The following is a 22,545-nucleotide window of genomic DNA, read 5'->3' as shown; positions in this document are numbered from 1 at the left end:
CTTGCCTTTCGACAGGTCGTTAGGGAGATATCGGAGCGTGTAATCACTCGGTGAAGCTTTTGAGAATGAGACTGACGTAGATGAAAAAAGTTGGAATGTCTAGCTACTTTCAGATAATGGGATAAATTGATCAGTTCGAGTATGAATTGATGTATTGCTCGCGTAATATTGAATTTCTACAGAGATGCTTTCATCCGTTCTCAACACTTTCATTTACCTAAATCAAAACGTGATAAAATATGTAATTTAATGCATCCGAACAATTCTTTCTTTTTATGCTTTCTCAAATTGAAAACGTTTTCGATTTCACAAAAGATAGATACAGAGTCCATTTTTATTTTGCTTTAATTGCACGTCGTTTGAATTTAATAATTAAATAACCTGCAATTAGGATTGCGATAACGGAAAAGGTCATTGACATCTTGACTTTACCACGATTCATATCTCTAAGTTTGTAGTTGCTCAATCCAGCTTGTCCAAGATCCAATTTACGCAGGATTATATTAATTAATTCGAAGATGCTAAGGTGATACCTATGGGAGATTCCTTTCAGGATTAATGTCAAATCCTCTTAAACAGTTCCTGAACTATGCGCACTCAAGCATTGAATATTGCATTTGCGCATAAAACACGACCTGGAGAAGATTTACACAACGATAATTATCCGCAACCCTGAATAAACAATAAATACGCAATTTCTGTTTAATAGAAATAATAATATTTGGGTTGAAATTCATATTGAATAATTTCCCTAATTAAAATAGACCACCAGAACGCGTTATAGAAAAAAAATGGGATGAAAGGAACGAGGTTTGCGTTTTGTTTCCGATCGAGAACACAGGATCGCTCAATTTCCAACAAAATTACAATCAGAACAGAAGAGACGACACGATGCGCTTGGGCTCAAACGGAATGAACGATTTCCTATCATGGAGGACAGAACGGAAAGGTGCAGGGTCGAAGGCTTCTGCTAGCAACCAATATTGAACCGCTTTGAATAAACAGAATTTGTTTTCGGTTTTGTTGGTTTCTGTGTGCCAATTTGCCGACAAACAGGAAACTCGTAAGAGACAAGAATTGCTATACGTATTCGATATGAGGGTGAACAGGCTACGAAACTTTTGTAGTATCGTGAAACTGTGAACACGGAACGTTGCGAGGGAGAAAGCGACCGTCCAGGTAGACAGGGATGGTAAAAATCCACGGGCCAGTGGGCCCAGCGAGAAGTTCGTGGAGGTGCGAACGTGCGGTAAGTAAAACATGACCATATTTGGTAATGTATGCAGCCGAAAAATAATTTGCGTGGGAGAAAACCGCGAGTCGAAAGAAGGGATGTTTCGGCGACAGACAGAGTATTCCTGAAAGTTGGCGGGTGAAGGTCGCGTCGTGACGAAGCATACCTAAGTTGTCAAGTCGGACAGTCGTGTTTGTAACGCATTGTTTAGTTTAATTTAGTTTAGTTTAGTTCATAGTTTTGTATTTTTATTAATATATATGTTATTTCAAAACCATCCTACACTTTTCTCATACATTTTGGGACAAATGATAACAAGTATGATAGACTCTAAATTTTATATAATAGAAAGCATTAACTTAGTTTTAGTATTGACTATTTTCATATGGAATAAATCGCATCATCGTTGTAATATAGTGGATAATTAAATCCGTTTCTGATAAACAATTTCATACACCGAATCATGCATTATTCGGCTTCGTTATACCAAGAACAATGTTTGCTCTCTGTGGAATATTATACAATATGTAGAATATCTGTATGCACGGGTATACAGGTCTTTCTAAAGTAGACTATCTACAGATCCTGTGGTTATGCATTTAAAGAGCCTGTTAAAGCTGAACACTCCGTTCTTGCTTATGAGAAATACTACGTACAGGGTGTCTACAAATATTCCAGGCAAATACTGACGCAACATTCTATAATTATAAATGAAAATACAGCGTCACATGAAACATTAAAGTAAATGCCTTGCAAGTTGTCTGCAGAAAAACATTGGCCCATAGAGGGTTAAATAAGAACTTTATCAAACGCTTCATTTATCTATTATTTCTCACCATACCCACTCGATTGTTTATGAAACATGCATGACGCTGTAAACACCGGTTACTTGGCGAACCATGAACAGGAAAGTTCCCCCAAAACCAAGATACGCAGAGCAAACGGAAAGTTGAGCCGCAAGAAGGTTGAAAGCTTGGCGAAAACTTTCCTTGGGAATTCCTCAGCGACGGAAGTTCGGCCAGAGCTGGGCCGAGGACATCCGGTTGTCCAAGTGAAGATCGACGCGGACGCTCCCGGGACATCAAATATTCAGCCCCGCTCCTCCCATTTATAGGCTTGCACGTCCCTTCTTTTACGACGTCTTAAATTCGTTTTGCTCATTTTTTTCCATGGAACGCCAAGTCACGTTCTCAACGCTACGTTTTACGTGGCCATTTCGTAAAGTCGCGGGGTACGGTCACGAGGATGGGTAGAGGGAGAGGGGCTTAAATGTTGGCTCCTGGATGAATATGTTTATGATCTTGGCTCGCGAAACGCACGGAAACACGACGGCGGAGAGGGACTGACAAAGCTGCGCTGCTTACCCTTGAATCGTTGCTCTTTCATATTTATTCTCTCGTGTCGGACAAGGGCTTTTAGAGAACGTCATTTGGAAAAAAACGATGGTACGGTCGCCAGCGCGGCGAATTTTTCAGTTGCTTCGTTGCCTCGCCTCGGAATTCGAGAATTTAGCGGCGGAGGAGTGTTTGCCACCACTTTTACTGTCTGACGTTTGAAACGAAAACGTTCATTTTGGGAAAACTTGTATTACACTCGGTGTCTGATGTCTTACGAATTAGTTTAAAACCAGATAGTAATTCGCTGCATTCATCGTATAGAAATTAATTTACTGCAGAATTGATTTTTATCACTTTTTTTTTTTATCGATCACTCTTTATTATCAAAATAATAACCTAGATTACACGTCCGTATCAAATATTGGCACGCAAGGCAAAACGCTTTAAATTTGCCTGACAGTGAATGGGTTAACCATACATAGCGTGTAACATCGTTGCTCCTTGCATCGTCACTCCTCGGTGGCTAACAGCTCCACGCGGCGCAGCTAATCCAATGAACCGTGTCCCGAACGGAAGCGTCGTCGTATTTTCACAGCAAGTGTCCCAAAGTGCCGAGGTTCTCCTTTGTGTCGATGGAGCGTGATCGGAAGTGCGATCCACGTGAACTTTTCGCAAGCACAGTTGGCTGTCTGGTTGGCTGCTGTGGGTCTGCTGTTGCTGTTTACGTTACGCGTTAAACCCTCTCGCGCCCGCCGTTAAACCCGAATCACCCGAAGCCGCACATCGGCAGCTAAAGCCCCATAAGCACCGTTACACACCCCTGCCACGTACTGTCAAAATTACTGACACCTACACGGTGTCCCCTGAAAATCTGTTTATATCGCAGGTCAGTGGTTTCCTAGTGGAATACGTACATTCAGCTAATAAGGACTTTTGACATGTGTTTCCGTACTGTGGCAGGGTGGTCTGTCGACCTTATGCGTGTTTGAAAGAGTACCAAATATTATTCCTGGTACGTTGTCTGAACTTAGAATTAATTCTTAACTCTCTACACATCCTGATTAGTTAATGAGAAGAAAACAAACCTATTATATTCCAAAATGAAGCAAGTAACAATTTTCTTGCAATTAATATTTCTTGTCCACGAATGCTATTATCAGTATTCATCGTGAGAAATATTTGAAAAGACGGTGAATTAGAAAAATTTCCAAGTTAGATTTAGTCGAATTAAACATCGTTTGTTTGTAAGCCTACTTTTATTTCTCGGGTCAACTACGACTCAGTGATTAGGTAGTTGGAGATTATGCTCCCCTAGAGATCAAGGAACTGGTCGGTTGCTTCCAAGCATGTTTGACCGTTTCCATGAGTAAATGAGCTATTCGGTTGTCCCTAACATCTTACTGTACGCGCACACGCACATGTAAACACGATTCGCCATGCAGAGCTTTAGCTGTGGCGGGGATTTCCACGTTGCGCAGCGAAGACACGACGCTGGAACGCTTAGATAGCTCGTGTTTCCTTTGTTTGGCCCGTTTCTCGCTCTTTTGTGTCGCTGCGTGCCATTCCACCCTCTTCTTTCAACCCTCGCGATTTCGGAGCACCGTTGGCGCTTGGCTGTTCTTCTCACGTTAGGCCCCCACCCCAACCCCCATCCCTTACGCTTCGATAATTCCCTAACCTCTCTCGATTCGGTTTTCGAGCCGTGAGTTCATTCCCGTAACGTAATTCAGTCGAAGGTCTGACGAAACCAGGAATGGTAAGTAGCTGTCGTCGAGTCGACGTGTATGTTAATGCGGAAGCGCAAAGATATTGCGGCTTTGCGGGCCGCCTGTGATCTCGGAACTCTGTGTGCGCGGTGGTTTGCCAGCGACGCGCTCGCAACCAGGGTTATTAACACACCAGGGTGCAGCGTCAATTTAGTCCTCTTGAAGTGATTCATGAATACTGAATTTTCCACAGATGAGTGTGAACAGGGTGACGAGTCGATTTGTAATTATTGTAGAAAAATCATTGCATGGATCAATCGAATTCGTGACAAAAGATCCATACTGATCTTTTGTCCACGTGAAACATGTGTACGGTTTTCTTCCCAAAGGTAATAACCCAAACGAAAATCATACGTAATTTATATGTATTATACGTATATGTATAATAATAAGTTATATGTATTATACGTATCATAAATCAGTATGATAATATTATTTCATTTCGCATGAATGGCTACGTTCTGCATACGTTTTGCATACCTTCTTCATGCACGTATACTGCATAAATGCATAAAATTTACAGTCTAGTTATAACAAATGACGTTCGAATCGAGATTGACAAACGTTGATCCGGGTTATTTTGCACTCTATTGGTATTCAAATTGTTCTATAGACATCATCGCCCGGTCGATGGGACAGTCAGCAGTTTTTTAAAAACCAGAGGTACGATTTAGTAGATGCATTTAACGAGTGGCATAGTTGAACGAAGATGGCAGCGTTTCACTCTAGCATCCGACAATGAGATATTAACCGTTCTATGGGTTTAGTCGAGTCACGCTGAAGTATTTATGCGCGAGAAGAGAAAAGAAATGAAGGTAAAATATATCTTTACCGAGCATTAAAGCTGACGTTGATGTAGAGGCATAAGGATAAAGGGTTGCAAAAAGATTCGGTGGACGAGGCATTAGCAAAACTGTGCATTCTCAGAAGCAAACCCACAACTTGAACACGGAAATTCAATGGTACGCGTGGTAATTAAACATTTAAAAATGCGACAGGGGACAACTTGAGCTGATGTTTCATTTAGATTTTAATTCCCCTAACGTTGGTCATTTCTACAGTAATTTTCTAATCCATACATTCAAAAGAATACAGAGAAATTATGTATGATATTTAGTTTTCTTTACAATTTTATCATGTGTATTATTATCATCATTTTTTTAAAGACTTCTCCAATTTTATTACGGATACCTTAATAAACTAATTTAAATTTAGAGTTGATTAACGTCCATATAACTTAATTAAAAGTTCAATTACTCGATGAAGTTTAAGAATATTTCACTCCTTTTCAATTTTCCACCTAGTTGAGTCCGCTGCAATTTTTCGCGAACGGCTCATCGCGACGTGACTATCGATTATTCCCGTCAGCATTTCGATATGAGAATGTTTCATTAACTGTGCAGCGATCACGCTGCAATTAATGAGTCTGAAACTATTCGAGGCTAGCGTTACTGACAGTTACTTCATAAACGTTTATTATCACAATTGTAATTAGTCATTATTACAAAACCCTGAATTGTCAATTTCGCTGCAATTAAATATTTTTAATTAACCATGTACACTGTATACAAACTGTTATAATGAAGCTACGCTCATTCGTTACTAACTTTCGATGAGATGAATTCAAAATAATACATGCTAACTCAACGTTCTATACCTTAAAAGTGTTTTTCCTTGGGCGCCAAGATTTAATACAGATTTGTAATCTAGGTTATTATATAGGTTATAAAAAGTAGTACCAAATTTGTTGTTTTAAAAAGAAACTTTACAATCTTCGTTTGCAACAATTACACAAAAGGCTACACAAAAGGCTATAAACTTATCTCTTGAGTAATTGCAATCACTTTAAACTGCGAGACATCTGATAGTGGGCAGTGAATTGGTTAAAGCGAAATTCATGCCTCGATGAAAGAAGTTATTTAATAAGAGACTAACTATTTTATCTCATCTTCGTGTGGACTCTACGAAACAACAGTTATATTTAGAAATTATATTCAGAAAAAAGTAACTCCTAAAAATAGAAATCTCAATCCAAAGATCGTGAACGTGTCAATCATCGAGGGTCAGAATGAGTCGCGTCGCCTGACTTCTGAATTGCGCACACAATAATCGCAAAGTGAACCTAAGTGCAGTAAAGAAACTACCTTTTTCACCGAGCATTCTCCGGTCGTAAACAACTCGCTACCGACCTCGCAACACGTTCTTTTCTCTCACACTAAAAACCAGCTCTGAAATTATTCTCGCCCCTGAAACGCTTCATCGCGTTCCTTCCACTGCGCGTACATACATGCATACATAACGTGGCGTCAGAATGTTTGTTCCAGAGCCCTGGGACCTCTTTGAGAGGGGGTGGAGGGGCAGAAGTATCGCGAAAAGGCGCGGCCAGGAGACGGCAGAAAAGTTTTCGCGAGAGCGGCCAGGAACATGAAAGTTTTGTCGCACTCCCTCGCTACGACTTTCCTGAAGCGTCGCGATCGCGGTTCCCTGTTGTTTTTTTTTCGGTTTTGTTTTTTGTCTCGCGGGTGAGCTTTCGCGAGGGCTTTCGGGAACTTTTCGCTCCGAAAAGTCAGTAGGAAATCAGCCGAATCCGCTAGGAACAGCTAGGATACTGTCTGAAGTTACTAAATATTTATTAGGTTGGTACATATGGAATGTTTACTGTTTAATCGTAATGTTATTGTAAAATATGTAATGTTATTGCATATTTAATCGAAGTAATTTCCAAGTGATCGTATGTTGTATAGTGTCGTAAACTATTGACTTTTAAATATGCCAAGCCGAGGAAAAATAGTATTTATATTGTTTTCAGTGAAATGTAGATCTTATCGGAGTCCTAAAAGTCCCTTTAGAAAATCCTTTAGTTATTTACGTTCTACACAGAGGCTTAAGGTGACATTAACACGATCGTTTCGGTTTCCCTCTTCTTTCTCTCGTTCGCCAAGCTCGCGGATTAAAATATCGATGACACAAGTCACGCCTGAATAATTCAGGACGAAAGTTTCAACCGCGAAAGCTTTGGCCAGCTTCGTCGCGAATCCCGTGTTTGCATGCCGTCAGCTATACGCTGTTTGAAAACGATCGAATTTCGCTTTGTGTTGCAGGATTCGCGCTGATGAGGATCGTCGAGGTCTACAAGGAGATCCAGGAGCAGGAAATGAATATCGTGAGTACCTTCGATTCACGTTGCGCTCGATTGCGTTTATTTGCGAGACTTTCGCGAGATGCACAGCTTTTTCAATCGTGTGTACTCGGAAAAGCTTTTTCGGGGTACTGTTTCTAATCATTGTTAGTATTTTGTTTCGCGTCGAGATTTATTAATGTTCACAATTCTTATTTTATTTATTTTGCCAATTAAAGTAGGAGGTAGTGCGAACCTTTTTATTTAATTTTCGGTTCATGTCTTGTATAGTATAGAAAAATATGATTTAGTATTCGAAAAATGGTAAAACAGTATTTATATTTATTTGTTTTAATGGATCAATATAATCAGATAGAAATAGTAGACTCAGAATATTGAGGATGATAGAATAATCGTTTGTATAATATTTTTGGCACGAATGAATGAATATTCTTGAGTGAGTAATACATAATTTTATAACCATTTCAAAATTCACGAACTCCATCAAGACTTATTTTCTCCATCTCGCTTCAAGAGTGAACTTACTTATCGGCTCAATGAAAAGTCAAAAGTGTTAAAGGTCGCCACTAGGGTATCATACAATCCGTCCAGGGGTGAAATAAATCCTCCCTACTTCCGCATTCCGTTATTTTCCCACCACCCATGTAGATTTGCCCCGGATAAATTGCATCGAGTACCGCGGCGATCCCTGGAAATCAAACCTGAATACTTCATAAGAACGATCCACAGTGGCGGGGGGGTAGACATTCGTAACGAGGTCGGAGGTGGCCAATGCCAAGGAAGATGTCAAGGAGCACCGGAAATAAATCGTCCCCCAGCGAGTAGCGGCCTGTTCGCGTTCGAATTATTTAAATAAACGACCACAGCCGACGCAATTAAAGGCGGGGAAGATTTATGCGGGCCGCGCGAGAAACCGAAATTCAACGGGGATGGCGTGTTCGGCGACGGAAGTTCCAGCCCCGGTGGAATATTAATTGGAAAGTTAAAAGAGAGTTTTGGTCATTTACCGCGTCCCTGTATCTCGGTTCCATCTTTTCCCTAATCACTAACTTCGTTCTCCCTTTATCTCGATCCCCGTCTCGTATACGACTTTCCTCGTCTCTTTTTCTATCCGTCGTCTAGAAACACATGAAAATCTCTTTGATCCTTGGGCCGCGACCCTCTGTTGCCTCGGGGGTGAGATTACGCACCTGCAGACGTCTCTTTTGAGGGTGAAAATTCGTTCCAACCGTAACGACATGTTATTACGACTTCGCCCCGCGGACAGCGACGATACCGACCGTGTTTTCAGAATTCCATCTCGTGAAGGAGCATCTGCTGGTTTAGGTACGACACGGCGAAGTTTAAGAGGCTTCAGACGTTGGATGGTTAATTGGGATATTTTATTTCGGTGGTGGTTTCTTTGGTTTCTTTCTCACATGTCGCAGGTTTGTTTGAGCAATACAGAAATGGACCTTCTGAAGTTCTCGTTTAAAAGCAGAAATAACTTCCTGTATATTTTGGGAATATATCTCGACCCTTTACGGTCGTATATCTGCTCTCAGCCACCACAGCAGAGAACCATACTAATCTTATATTGTATTCCGCAGACTGGAAAGAATTAACCCATTAGGCAATGTTAGTGTGATAATAGATTAATAGAAAGTGAGTTAAAATATGTGATAAAAATGTTAGTAATTATAAGTTATACAACAAGATATGAATCAGTGGGTGAAATATCTACATGTTAAATTTAGACTTCACGTTTATGTAGTTTCTAATTCGAAACATCTTCATTAGCTATAATCACTACCTTTCGATTATTTTTTCCACCAACTTCACTCGCTGCTAAGCGACCATCTCTTCCATTTGTTAACTGCAACGATCGAGGTACCGACGCAACAATCGAACCCACTATAGTCGAAGTTCAACTCTACTCGATCCCCACCCCACACGACCTTACAATTTCATTTTCAGTTTAACAACTCCCAGCAAAATCAGAACAATGCCCCAACAACGAGATCGTGCCTTGAACCTGTTTATCCTTACGCTCGCACCCCTACCTATCGAAATACATATTCCTTTCGCGTGATCCTGTTCTCCTTCGCGGATAATATTCCCAAACAATGATCCCCAGGCCGTTATGAACGAATCGTCGCTGGCATCGTTTTCAGCGAACGTTAAAGTCTCCTCGAAGATTGAGCCCCTTTGATCCCCCCCTGGAGGTTGGGGCAACGCGTCTTTCGAAGCGAACGAAGAACAATGTTTCCGACAATAAGAGAGGGCCGTTATTGCGCGAGAGTTCTCGCAGAATTGCGGCCACCGCGTCGAGTAAATCCATACTTTGCCGGGACGACTACCGGAAACCGCTCGACTGGGACCGCGGACCATTCTAGGATTCAACCAGCTAATTGTTTCTTACGTGACCGTAGTCGATAACTTTCGCCACTGACACCCGGAAAGTAATTGGCTACTTCGACGATCTTCAATTCCTGCAGGTTTTATGGCTCCGGGAAGTCACCATTCTCCGAATCAGGGGATATCGAATGATACACTGTTTGCTTCTTTTTCTGCTGGAGAGACTTTGATACTTAAATACGTGGAATTTTTATTTGATCCCTAGCGTAAAAAATTATCCTTGAATTCTGAGGACAGAGGAGATAGGATTGTCGATTGACACGCAAGAGGATCATACGAGTAGAGAGGTAAATTAAATTTATTTGTGGAGTATTGTACTTGATAGTTGTGCTAAGAAAAATGTTTGTAACTCATAATATTTTCTTAGAGTTAGGATTAGATATACTGAAAGAGTCAAATTAAACATTGGAAATATATGTATGATAAGAGTCGTACTCGAAACGAAAACGATCTACACCACAATCAATGTATTCAAGCTCGAGGAATGTTCTTTCAAAACATAACTGAGTCCTCATTATGTCCTGAGGGGAAATCTTTAATGAATACCATCAGTGATTCACATAATTTTAGTTTTAATTACCCACTTACATTTTCTTCGGGCTTGCCGCGTAATCAGAACGGTTAATTCCTCCCTTCGAAGTAATTGAAGTCTTTCATTTCTATACTTGCGTTACCGATGCCTTCCCTCGATTCAGTTTCCCTTCACGTTTTCCACGCACGTCTGGCGACTTGTATTCTTCTTTCTCTGAACTCTCGCGGGTCCCTCGACCCGGGGACCGTTTCCACTACGTCACGTATATTATAGGAAAACGCATATCCGAAGCCATTCACGCACGAAAGGTCGTTGTCTCAGCTCGACGCGCATACAGCGTTTCGCCATCCCCCTTTTTCCCCTGCTTTCTTCAGGCTCTCTCTCGCAGCCTCCACTCCCGAAGATTACGTCAGACCTTGGTCTCGTCTGGCGACATTCGTGAAGATGTCCTTTCGCGCCTCCTTCGTGCTCCCTTGCCAAACCTAATCGCGCGGAAATATACAGTAGAAGAACAATTTGGTTCAGCCGTTGAATCAGTTTTATGGATTTAAAGACGAACGACGAGGGGGCGCTTAAAGTAACGAGATTAGGGCTGCGGTTGCTGCGAGTTGTAAAAGTCAATTTCACGTCGTTTACACGCACCTTGGTTCGCACGGTGATTGTCGGAAGACTCTTTTGGAAATTTTAATCGCGTCACTCGAGGGGAAAAGCGATACTGAAATGGAAATATACATGGGAAGATTGAAATTGGTACTGTGTTGCACTATACAAGGATCACATGATGAAAACGTAGCGATAGGTTTCGAAAACGTTTGATTTTAATATAAACAGAAACATCGACGACATATTCAATGAAAATGTTTTCGTATTCAAATCAGAATATTCAGGTGAATTAAAAATACGCCAGATGTGAATGGAATACGGAAATATGAATATAAATGTAATATGCGTATAAATATAGAAATTATTATTTCGTTGCGTTATTATTGAGTGAAGCAAGAAATCCATACTGTCTCGTGTTTTGTGCAATTCGGTAGTTACACACGAAAATGTTGGGGACTATAAAATGGACAACGCTTTGAATCGTCGCCTTCTAAAAAAAAGTTATATCGCCACGTTGGGTGTAAAAGGTCTTTCTGCGCGAATAATTGCAGGATTTCGTCAATCCACTGCGTCGCGGTTGTTAAAAAAATATAAAAGGCAGGGAAATTTGAATAGGGTCAAAGCGAGAAATTGAAGAGACGGTTTAACAGTACAACTGATCGGATTTTGTAAAGGATTTGTTTCAAAAATGAATTTCAATGATGTCGAAACCCAAGTGAGGTGGCTTCAGGTATGCGATATTCAATATTTTATTTTAATGAAATTCGTTTTACATTTGATTTTCAATTCGAGGTGAAGTCGTTTAGTAAAAGTCAGCTTTGCAACATCCAATGGACGGGTGACAATATAACGTTTAAATGGGATGGAAATTGTTGCGAAATAAATAATACAGGCAGTTACAAAAAAGAGAAAATTGAAATTAAAATATGAGAAACAATAAATTGTTTCGAGGAGGAATAATTAAAGATTGACATTTTTAGCGATATTTAGAATTATGTGAATAGTTATCACCAGTATACTATGTTCGAGACACTTCTTCGATTCAGTAGAAAGTAAATTGTAAGATGTTCACGAAAACTTCGGTGTCTTTTTTTTTTAACTTTTTACTGAAATTCTGGTGAAAGATAAATTCTCATATTTAACGGAATTTTTCAGTATTTTGGAGTTGAAATTTTAATTACAAAAGGAAAATAAAGTGAAAAACCTTTGACCAGGAACAGATGTACAAAATTTACTGATATTTCGATATTCAGAGATAAATTCTCCTTTAATTTTCCGAGGTTTCGAGAACAAAAGCAGTGCACACGAATTGAACAGCAACTGACAAAATATTATGATAATTTGTTTGTGTCCGATGCCGACTGCAGCGTGCACGGTCGTGATATCAATCGAAAACTTTAACACTAATTTTCAAATTTAAATAAAATCGATTGTAAATTATTATATCGAAACAGTGAAACGTTATATTTGTATCGAATGGTGTACGATACACAATCACAATGCAACGGTATTTGCAATATAACGTTCCTCTTGTTTTCTTGCATATTTATTTTTCAGTACAACGTACTCCCTTTTTTGAATACAAAGTTTACGACCTTTACTCAATGTACGTATAAAATATTCTGTTTCATAATTCCCATGATAAAATAAATTATAGTATCGATTGGTAACCCATTTAAAAATTTCCCCAATAAAACTTTACTCTGAAAATGTACGAATCATCTAAAATCAGCAGTTGAGCCAAGGCAAATATATCTGTGATAAGCGGTATATTTATTTTGTTGCTCGAGTGTGTACACATAAACATTTCATACGATGAAAAATTAATTACTAGCGAATGCTACTAAAGTCAGGTAAATAGTAATATAAATTTCATTGTGATCAAGTTTTTATCTTATTTTATTTATGAAGGTGAATTATAATTGAAGGAGAAAACTAACAGACTGACTATAGTTGGTTATATCAGTGGATAGTTATTTTAAATAAATAGGGTTTTATAAGTGATCTTTGGATTAAATTGAAAACGATATTTACAGGGTCATGAAACTTGAAACTATGGCAGTAGTATGTTAAAGGATGAAATTCAAGGCGAGTACAGTTGGAAGTGAGGCGAGCCACCTGTTGGTAACTTATTCCGCATGATTGCGAGCATGTGTGAGATGTCTGTAAATGTACAAAGAGGGTTCGTTACTTTTTACATCTTTCCAAATGTACTGAGTATGATTTGAATGTTCGAGTGGATAACGTTATACTCTTTCGATATTACACTTGATTCAACCAATTCAAGTGGCAAGCTTTCCATGTTCAAGGATATTCGATTACTTCCGAAGATAGTATCATTTTAATTATGTTTGTTTAAATATAGATACAATATATTCAATGCATTTCGTCAATACAATAAAATGTATATGTTTATAATATACATATTGTAAAAATGAAGTTTAATTATTTTGTATAAGGAACATAATTTTATTTTTACAGAGAAATACAGTAAAATATAATACACCGAGACCAAAATCTGACATAAGACTAATTAACAATATTATTCTGGCTTGTCAAACCTATAATGATGTTAAATATCCTTACATAATCAGTTCTGTAATAATATTTTTAACTATTCTAATATCGCAGATGTAACTATCCTCATTAAATTCTCAGTGATATCCGCGTCATGGATTTTCTTTTCCAAATGGCTTCGCCTCTGATGGGGTTAATGGAACCGCACGTCGAATTGAAAAATCATCAATCTCATTGAGAATTGTTTAATTTGTCGTTCACTCTTCGACGCTCGCGACGTCGACGTCGCGTATCATCAATATCAACCCTCGCTGCACTCGGCCAGCCGCCTAACAAGATAAACGACTCCGATTCCTTCCTCTTGGTCGAAGGGACTAATTCAATTTGGAAGGGTAATGCCTGGAAAGCTTCAGACACATTATCGCATTTTTCTTCACGACTGAAAATCGACTGCGATGCAAGACGATCGAGGGAACGGCGACTGAAATGAAAACAGCGAGGGGTTAGGGGATGGAAGGACGTCAAATTGGCACTCAGTCTTCAAGGCCACTGGGGTGGATAGCCGTGTTTATAACGTGAATATATTCTCTGGAATTTTTCAAAACGAAATATCCATTTGGTTACTTTTACCGCGGCTCTTCGCTCGAACAATCTCGGTGAAAGGATCTGTTGTATAAACTTTACGATCGTTTTACGCCGATGCATTCGTATTTAATCGTGTACAGATTTCCTTGGAAAGTTTCGCTAAAGAGTTATTGGCGTAATCGTTTTGAAACGAATATTTTTACAAGACTAATTAATCGACCAGAAGGTTCTCGTTGTTTCACTTTCGTGAGGGGATGCCGTTCGTATTTTTTAAATAAAACTGTTTGTCAAGAAAAGACAGTCTCCCGGAAAATATTAAATAATTATCTCGCATTCACGTTATTTTCAATAAAGCGTGTTTTTGTCGCAGGTAATTGCGTACGAGGGTATGGAACGTTATAAACTGATCAGAAATATAACGTTTTAATGAAATCCTCGAATATCCGATAAAGTGAAACGGCGAAAACAAAGGTGAAAGGTGGACGAACAAATCGAGTTCCAGCTTTCCGAGCTACGTTTATTTTTTAATTCATTTTCATGGTTTATTGCGCGAGGTTTCACATTACGAAAACGTAATTCGTTCGAATTCAATATTGTCACCAAGGGGATACAATTGCTTTCGTTAATCAGATGGAAAGATGATTATAGATGATTGCGGGTGACTGAAAATTTAATTGTACAAGAGTAAAAAGTATAGGTTATAGTAACATTGTATATAGTTTCTTGTTTAAAATAATATCTTACCCAGAACAAACATTTAAATAGTAAGTCAATATACAAGTAACAAATTGTCTATTTTGTTTTAGATAAGATGTGCACAAATGAAAATGGAATAGTTCACTTAAGGGATTAAAATAAATAATTCTAATGTTAAAATTCAAATTTATTTGAATTTAATTTAAAAAAAAAGGATATTGCTTTCCAGTCTACCTAATAAATCACGTCGATGAACAAAGAACAAATTAAAAACTGATAAATTTATTATTTATTAAAAAGGAAGAAGTGATGGAAATCGCGGTGTCATCTTCCCAGTTTCTGCTACGACTATATTGTTACAAAGAAAAGATACCCTCCGTCGATTGATGGGGTGTTCCCCGATCGAATGGCCCCGTTTGTTTCTCCGGGGCGCATCGCGAGAGGGAAACTTGTGAAGTATGGTCCTCGTGACGTGTAATTCGTAGCCACGATCACCGACGAGACAGCCTGGGAAAAAAATAGAAACTGAAGAGGAGAGAAAATGCGCGAAAGCTCAGCTCGATATGTAGTTACTGTCGAGACGTATAAGCGACATCCCTGGGGAAAAGTCACCCCCAGCGATGAAAACTATCAGCTACCCTCCCCGAAGCTTTTCCAGCTACGTCGACCTAGTTCAACGAAATGATGCGAATGGTTTGGTTTGGATTATTTTGAGAGTTACTAACGACTAATGAAACACGATTGACTCCGATTTCCTTTCTCTACGAACTCGATCTCAAACTCTTTCTTTCCTGCACTTAATAATCAGGCTTTTCGACAGCAGCACCATGCTGCGCCATTTCTATCGCAAAGTTGTCAGAGCTCGCCAAGTCGAAGGGATCAGTCGAGGAGTCTCGACAATGATTTACGATAGATGACATAGCACGGGGTGTTTCCATCGATCACACGCGGAGGGGGCAACCATTTTCAATCCTTAGAAGCCTCATCGCGAGAAAGAAAACATCCACCTGCTGAGCAGCTTTATGTTCTTAAGTGGATTGCCGAAGAGGCGATAGAAAGGGTTTCGCAGAATGGCGAAAGGGGTAGGAAGCAAAGATGAATCCTTCGAGTGGTCTGGCTCAAATTCGAGCGGCTTGCATTACCTTTTGAACCTTTTGAAGCCATTGCGTTTCGCTGAAACGATCGTCTGCGAAAAGAGGAAGGGGCCGATGGACCCTTTCGCGCAGATTAGAGGAGAATCCAATGGGCCATGGTGAAAGGTCGCGATGCGGGAGGGGCTTCTATGGTGTTCAATGATGGTTATTCAAGGGGCGACCCTATGTAAATTTTTCAATTGAACCATTCTTAAGCATCGAGCCGTCTTGGCTGCTCTTTTTTATTCGATGTTAACAACATATTTCTTTGACCTAATGGGGGAGTCGACGTTAGGGGAGCAACACATCGCTATTCAAACTAACACTAAACTTACCGCGACCGGTTTCAAATTAGCGTGTATTTATTATATGCGATATATGAATTATATACCATTGTTTCGTGCATTATTGAATTCAATTCCACGTAAAATAGTTTTGCATTTAATTGAAAAAAGTGTCGGTAGGCTTAGTACTAAGGTACACTGGAACATCAAATTTCTCATTGGAAAAATAATGTTTGAATGTCTTTCACCAAGTTTAATCATGTGAAGCGGTACTGTAATATATTTAAATCACTAAGAAGCTGGAATTATTAACCTAGTATGTCTGTGACATTTGCTTTCATTAATAAATTCTCTTTAAATGAAGTTCTAAAGATGGTGTCGTACCTACAAATCGAAAACCTGGAAGGGTCCCTAAAGTCTTGAAAAATAATATATTTTACTCAAATTATACATCGTGCAATTTAAATATCAAATACTATGCTCCATTCATTTCACTTTCAATCTTAATATTTCAGCAATTGCAGCGTTACTAAAGGGAACACGACTTCGGTTCGTATTTATTCTGGCATAATAATAGCTGAAAAAGAAAGCGTTGACAGTGACCCTTTCAGCAACAAGTCGTGAATTTAATGATCACCGTTCCAAAAGATCTCAAAGCGTCCTCTCAAACTTGTCGCGAATGCTTTAGAAGTTCTTCGAGTCTGGGAACTTTGAAAAGTAAAAGTTTCCCTCCAAGGTGGCAGGACGAACTTCATTATAAACATCGCACTTCCGTTGAGTTCGCTTCCGAGTGATCGATCCTCCCCGTTACACGATGCTTCTGGAGTGAATGGGGAAGCTACTATGAATTTTCACGGTCTCGTTAATCGCTTTTTGGACGAACGAATCTTGGCGATATGAATCAGCGAAAGGAGTGCGCCGATATATTACCGAGTCTCTAGTTTTTTGCCAAGCGAAAGGTATGATACGGCAGGCTTTTTGTTTCCCTAGTCGCCGAAGGATCTCTCCCGTTGGATAGAAGCCAATCGTTGAACCCTTGTTTTCCCTTTTTATTGCGAACGGTAGGAGCGCCCCGAGACGTGGCAATCCAATCGAAAGTGTTGACGGAAACGTCGCTCTTAAAAACTCCTCCGTGCATGCGGAAATCGAATAAAAGAAATTGGAATTGAACCTCGTGCGCAATATTCGATTTAAATATATGAGACTCTGTCGATGCAACGGCTACAAAGGATGCGGAGGCTCTTTAATAGAGGGTATCCACGCGAAAATCAAGTGGCGATAGATTTCGAAGTAAAATTGTGGAACAGTGGACTTTATTGTCGTTTCTCGCGTTCAATTTAAGGGCTCAAATGAAATTTTCTAGAACATTGGACGATTAAACAAGATTTTAAAAATTACAAAATATGTTTTGAAATATCAATGTTGTGAGTATGTAATGTGTAAAATAAAAAGCTTTTTACAATTTTTTCATAACCAGGAATAAAATTTAGCGGTCGCGAATGTGTTAAAACGGCTAACTAGTTTCTGTGTACTTTTTGAAAATTATTACGAACAGGACGCTAATTCCTCTGTATCGCTGGAAATCGTGTTGGAATCAACATTATTGCGAATGCAAAGACGCGTTAAGTCTCTCGTTGCGCAGGTTGAACAGTTTCACTGGCGTAATACAAATTGCATTATGCGAGATTTGATGAAGGAATTAAAGCGGAAAGCTTATCACTAATTCCCTCTTCGCTATGATAATACCTACTAAGGCAGGCATAAATTGAATTGCACGATCTGTCTGAGTGTATACTGACAATGATCTCTAGATGGATGAACAAGAAGCGACCGTTGCTTCTTCAATTCATAACTTATAAGAAATATTTAATCGTAATTATCAAATTGATCAAATTTCCACCTTTCTTAACGTTTGCAGAGACTAATAATAAATTACTTTTTTCCTTCCAAGAAAATCAAGAGTATATTCTTAGTCAGCCACTGTTCGTAATATGAAGCACACATGGATTTGTAAGCATCCATTAGAATCAGAATTATATTCACGCTACTATCGTCTTCCCAAACGCGTCTCTGGTGCCTTCGTACCAAGATTTTTCCCTGCCCCCTCTTGTAGCACTACTTCCCCCCCTCTCTCTCTCTCTCTTAAGGGGTAGATCCGAGAACGCTGGCCTTTCAGGGCGGATGTGGAAATCCAGTGTAAAAAGCCAGCAAAGTCACGAACCTTCCAAGCCGGCGAAGCGCCGGGGCAAACATCCCTGTCTCTTTCTCATTCTCCGACTCCTCACCCTTTGTGTGTAAATTTGAACGGCTGAAAACTCGCGTCAGCGCCCTCTGGAGCAGTCCCCCTTTTATCCACTCTCTCCCTGGTCGACTTCCAGCGGGCTGAACCGGATGGTTCGCTTTCATCGAGCCAAATCCTGGCCACTTCCGGTAGGGCCGTGGGTCAATGGAAACGTCTAACGTTGCCGGGGTGCGAGTTCCACGTTCGTTTTAATATTCGTTAGGCGAATCCAGGAGAAATTCTAACCCGTGTTTTTAACCTTCGTTTTCGGAGCTTTACGTAGCTGTCGATGGAACCATGATAAGTGGTGACGGGGTTGATTTAAATCTTGGCTTGCTATCGATCTGGCATTAAAAATTTGCAAACTAGATACCAAAATCCAATGCCATGATGTAGCTCGATCCTACAGCCTTGGGTATTATTCCCCCATCGAAAACTATCGAAAATCTGCAAAAAAATTCCGAGAGCTTCCGCTTTTAACGTGAATCGGGTACTGACACGGGATCGCGATGAACAAAGGCGTAACGTCGGTTTCCTCTTTCGACGGATTCGCAACTGTGAAAAGGGAGCGAACAATGAAATAAGCAAGTCGACGCTGAACCCGGAAACAGATCGTAAAGTCGGCTGTAAAAGTTTCGTGCACGGCATTAAAATTGCACGCTGCTTTTTCACAGGGCCTAGGGGTTCTCGACGCGCTTAATTAAATCTGAGAGTTTCCGAATCAAAACACGTTTACGGGGAACGAAATTTCCGCGCGGTTTTGCGCACCCAGGCTTCTTGTTTCCCGAGCGAGGAAAACTTTTTCGACAAATTTGCTTTCGATCGGCTCGTAAATAAAACAATGAGAGTTCCGGAGGGTGGTTTGGAGAACAACGTGGACGAAAAAATGCAAAAGAACCCCCTTGCTGACAAATAAATAGCGGAACCTACTTCCGCGCTGCGACGAGAAACGTAAAGCTGTCAAACGCATAGAATTTCAGCGTCACGAAACTACTCACTAAATCCATGATCTGTTTCACGTTGCCGCCAACAACGCCATTTTGTGATATTTTACGCGCTCCAGCTTCTTCCTACCCGGTTTTTCCAAATTTCGTCATTCGAAGATTGCGTCTCGGTTGGAGTTTGTTCGAAACTGAGTAGAAATGTTTTTTTCATGAAGATGTGTTTCACACTTATCAAATTCATAAACAGTCACAATTTTGCGTCCAGCTATGGTTTACATTCATTAAACTGAATTTTAAATTAACATCCATTATAAAATATGATCCTACGAAGTCTTTCATTGATTTTAATAATTCTAAATCACCAGCGCCAGCGAAAAAATTTACACAGGACAAACCCTTAAAGATCGTTAACGAAAGTAAACAGAATTAATGTCTGAGAGCCTCGCTGAACACTCAAAGAAGCGCTGAAATTATCACAGAAACGGTTAAGGGATCTAGCAACTTGTGTCTTGTCACTTACATAGCTGCACAACTAAAACAAAAAGTTATTTTCAAAACCGAAGAAGTACAGCTAGATCCTATGACGAAGACAACGTTACCTAATCGTCAGTTGCCAAGTCCAGACAGGATTAAATTAAAACAGACCGTTAGCATTCTCTCCTAAGCGCCGGTAACAACCTGAAGCGTTCATCGGAAGCCCAACCAAGAGTTTTACTCGCCAACCCTTGCGCTCTTGAAGGCCAAGGGAAACACTCAGCTGCGCGAAACGCATCGAAAATGCACGAGGCTCTTTCGAATGCATCAACAGAGCCACTTCAACTCGTATTTCTCTTCTATTTCAACGAATGCTTTTCACTGGCAGCGATTGACTACAGCGGTGGAAGGTTGCTCACTCGCGGAAACGTATTCCTGATCGAAATGCTGCCTCTAATCAATGTCCATTAAGCCGCGGAGGCAATAAAAAAAAAAAGAATTCCGATCAACCTCGTGTCCCATCGCTCGTCCGACGACTAACACCAAGCTCCGCGGATTTCGTTTCGACGACGAGCTCCAGCGGATGGATTTTCTGATTTTTATTTCGACATGCAGCCAGACAGATTGCCCCCACCGCCAACGTGAGAACGTCAAACGCGTTATTTCGATTGTTGCTCCCCGCAGCTGTTGTCTTTTTTTTTGAATTTTTTCACTGAAATTAAACGAGAGTGCCCGCTGTCGCCAGAATCCAGCTGCAACAATATCTCAGTCGATGATGGCAATTTATCGCGAGTCGTCTTCTTTCATTTCACGAGTCGTCGGGTTTTCTTCGAAACACTTCTTGAAGCGTTAGTGAATATAAACCTTAATATCAATAACGCAAAACGATTTTGTGCTTAAAAAAACTAATCGAGTAAGCCATTTAAATTGTTTACTATCCCCTTAAATAACATCTTTGTTCATTAACATCGGATTAAAAATAAAATTAAAAATAAAAGTCAACTAGGAAACTCCAAGAGACAAGGAATCCAAAAGGAAAAATAAAACACTATTTTCAAAAAACATTACCCAGACATCTTTTGATACAACGATATTTCCAACCTACATGCAATACATCGTAAAGATATCGCATTTTTATATTCGTTAAATCCTGGAGCTCCCTCAATTTCTACAGGGTAAAACGCAGTTTAGAAACAGTTCAGAAAGCAGCTCGCACGGTTGTCGGCTACGTCGCGGACAAAGCTAGCGATAACCCTTTCGCATCCGCACGGGAAACGTTGAAAGTCCCTCATTACCTAAGCTCGTTTAGAGTTCATTCTCCTCGCTTCCGTGCATTAAAATCTTCCAACGTCTTGAGCCCCGCTATAGCCCGGCCCGTTTGCTTGCTTTCAGTTGAAGGCGTTCTACGTCGACCTACTGGTCCCACTCGAGACGAACCTGGAAAAAGACACCAAGGTCGTTCAGGTAAGCGTTCACAGAAACCCCCGCCGCGGCGGGGTTATCAGTTATCCAACGGCAGCCCTGAATAATGCAGTAATACGTTTCGCAGAGCGAGCAGAAGAAGTTTCTTCAGCAGCACAAGACCAGATCCGAAACGTACAGTAAAGCAGCAGCAACGATGAAGAAGCAGCGAAAAAAGTCGAGGGGTGCTAGCAAGAGTGGACTCGCCATGGACAAAGAGCTGAAGAATATGCAGATTCTTGAGGAGGAGAAGTCCAAGCTGGACGCGTTTTGTGAGCAGAGCTTGAAGAACGTGAGTAGATTCTGATTTTTCTGACTTCCTGATTTTTCAGAGTGGAGAATGTCGTGATATAAAAGATAATTCTATGATATATCATTGAAATCTATAATTTAGAAGATAATTCTCTTAGTTATTAGGCCAGTCATATTGGACAATTTTTTTTGCTAAACATTTTATAAAATACTGTAAACTAGATTTATACTATTTAGGTGGTCTCTTACATCATATCAAAAAAGCAAGTTTACAGTATTTTTTGCAATGTCTACAACGACTGGCCTATTATATATTCCGAAATGTTTTAATAAATGAGATTCCAATAACTAGCAAGTCCTTAGTATTCGCTTCTGTTATTAGTTCTCTTTAAATGAAACGGTGACAATCTCCGTATAAGTTTAACTGAATTAAGTAGCCCAGAGGGAATTAGGTTAACGACTGTGCATGATTAGGTTTCGAGCCCCTTAACCCCCTTTTCCAGGCGATGACACAGGAACGAAGGAGGTACGGCTTTGTTCTCGAGCGACAATGCTCCTTGGCGAAACATTATGCGAGTTTTCATGAGGTCGCGTTAGCTGCTCTTCATCCCTCGGTTGATAAGTGGCGCGAGGTGGCTGCTACCAGGGAATACTTACCCCAATCCGTGGAAGATATGTTCGCCTCAAGACTTAGGGTGAGTGATGACACGAATATCTCTTTGCTACCCTTGCTTTCTTCAAAATTTATATTGTGCTTCCTGGAGACATATGTCAACGCTTTAGGGATGCACACGAGGGTGTTGAAGCAATAACTCTTGATGATAAATGCAGGGTTGATATTTCAACACACAGATGATTACACTCTTAAATGATTGGCGATAAAATCAAGAATATGTAGATTAATAATATT

General features: G+C 40.1%; 1 protein-coding gene across 1 annotated transcript in view; it reads left to right on the top strand.

The window, feature by feature from the left end:
- Nucleotides 1-22,545, top strand: part of LOC128873088 (zinc finger CCCH domain-containing protein 13) — a 186,186-nt gene that overhangs the window by 144,755 nt on the left and 18,886 nt on the right. The window contains exons 5-8 of the mRNA XM_054116363.1: nt 7,439-7,500; nt 21,315-21,386; nt 21,472-21,675; nt 22,139-22,330. Coding sequence (XP_053972338.1) covers nt 7,439-7,500; nt 21,315-21,386; nt 21,472-21,675; nt 22,139-22,330 — 530 coding nt within the window. The remainder of the gene's footprint in view (nt 1-7,438; nt 7,501-21,314; nt 21,387-21,471; nt 21,676-22,138; nt 22,331-22,545) is intronic.

This window comes from Hylaeus volcanicus, chromosome 3 (genome assembly GCF_026283585.1).
Source record: "Hylaeus volcanicus isolate JK05 chromosome 3, UHH_iyHylVolc1.0_haploid, whole genome shotgun sequence".
Classification (NCBI taxonomy): Eukaryota; Metazoa; Arthropoda; class Insecta; order Hymenoptera; family Colletidae; genus Hylaeus; species Hylaeus volcanicus.
The sequence above is the reverse complement of the archived record's forward strand: the minus strand, read 5'-3'. Positions and strand labels throughout refer to the sequence as shown.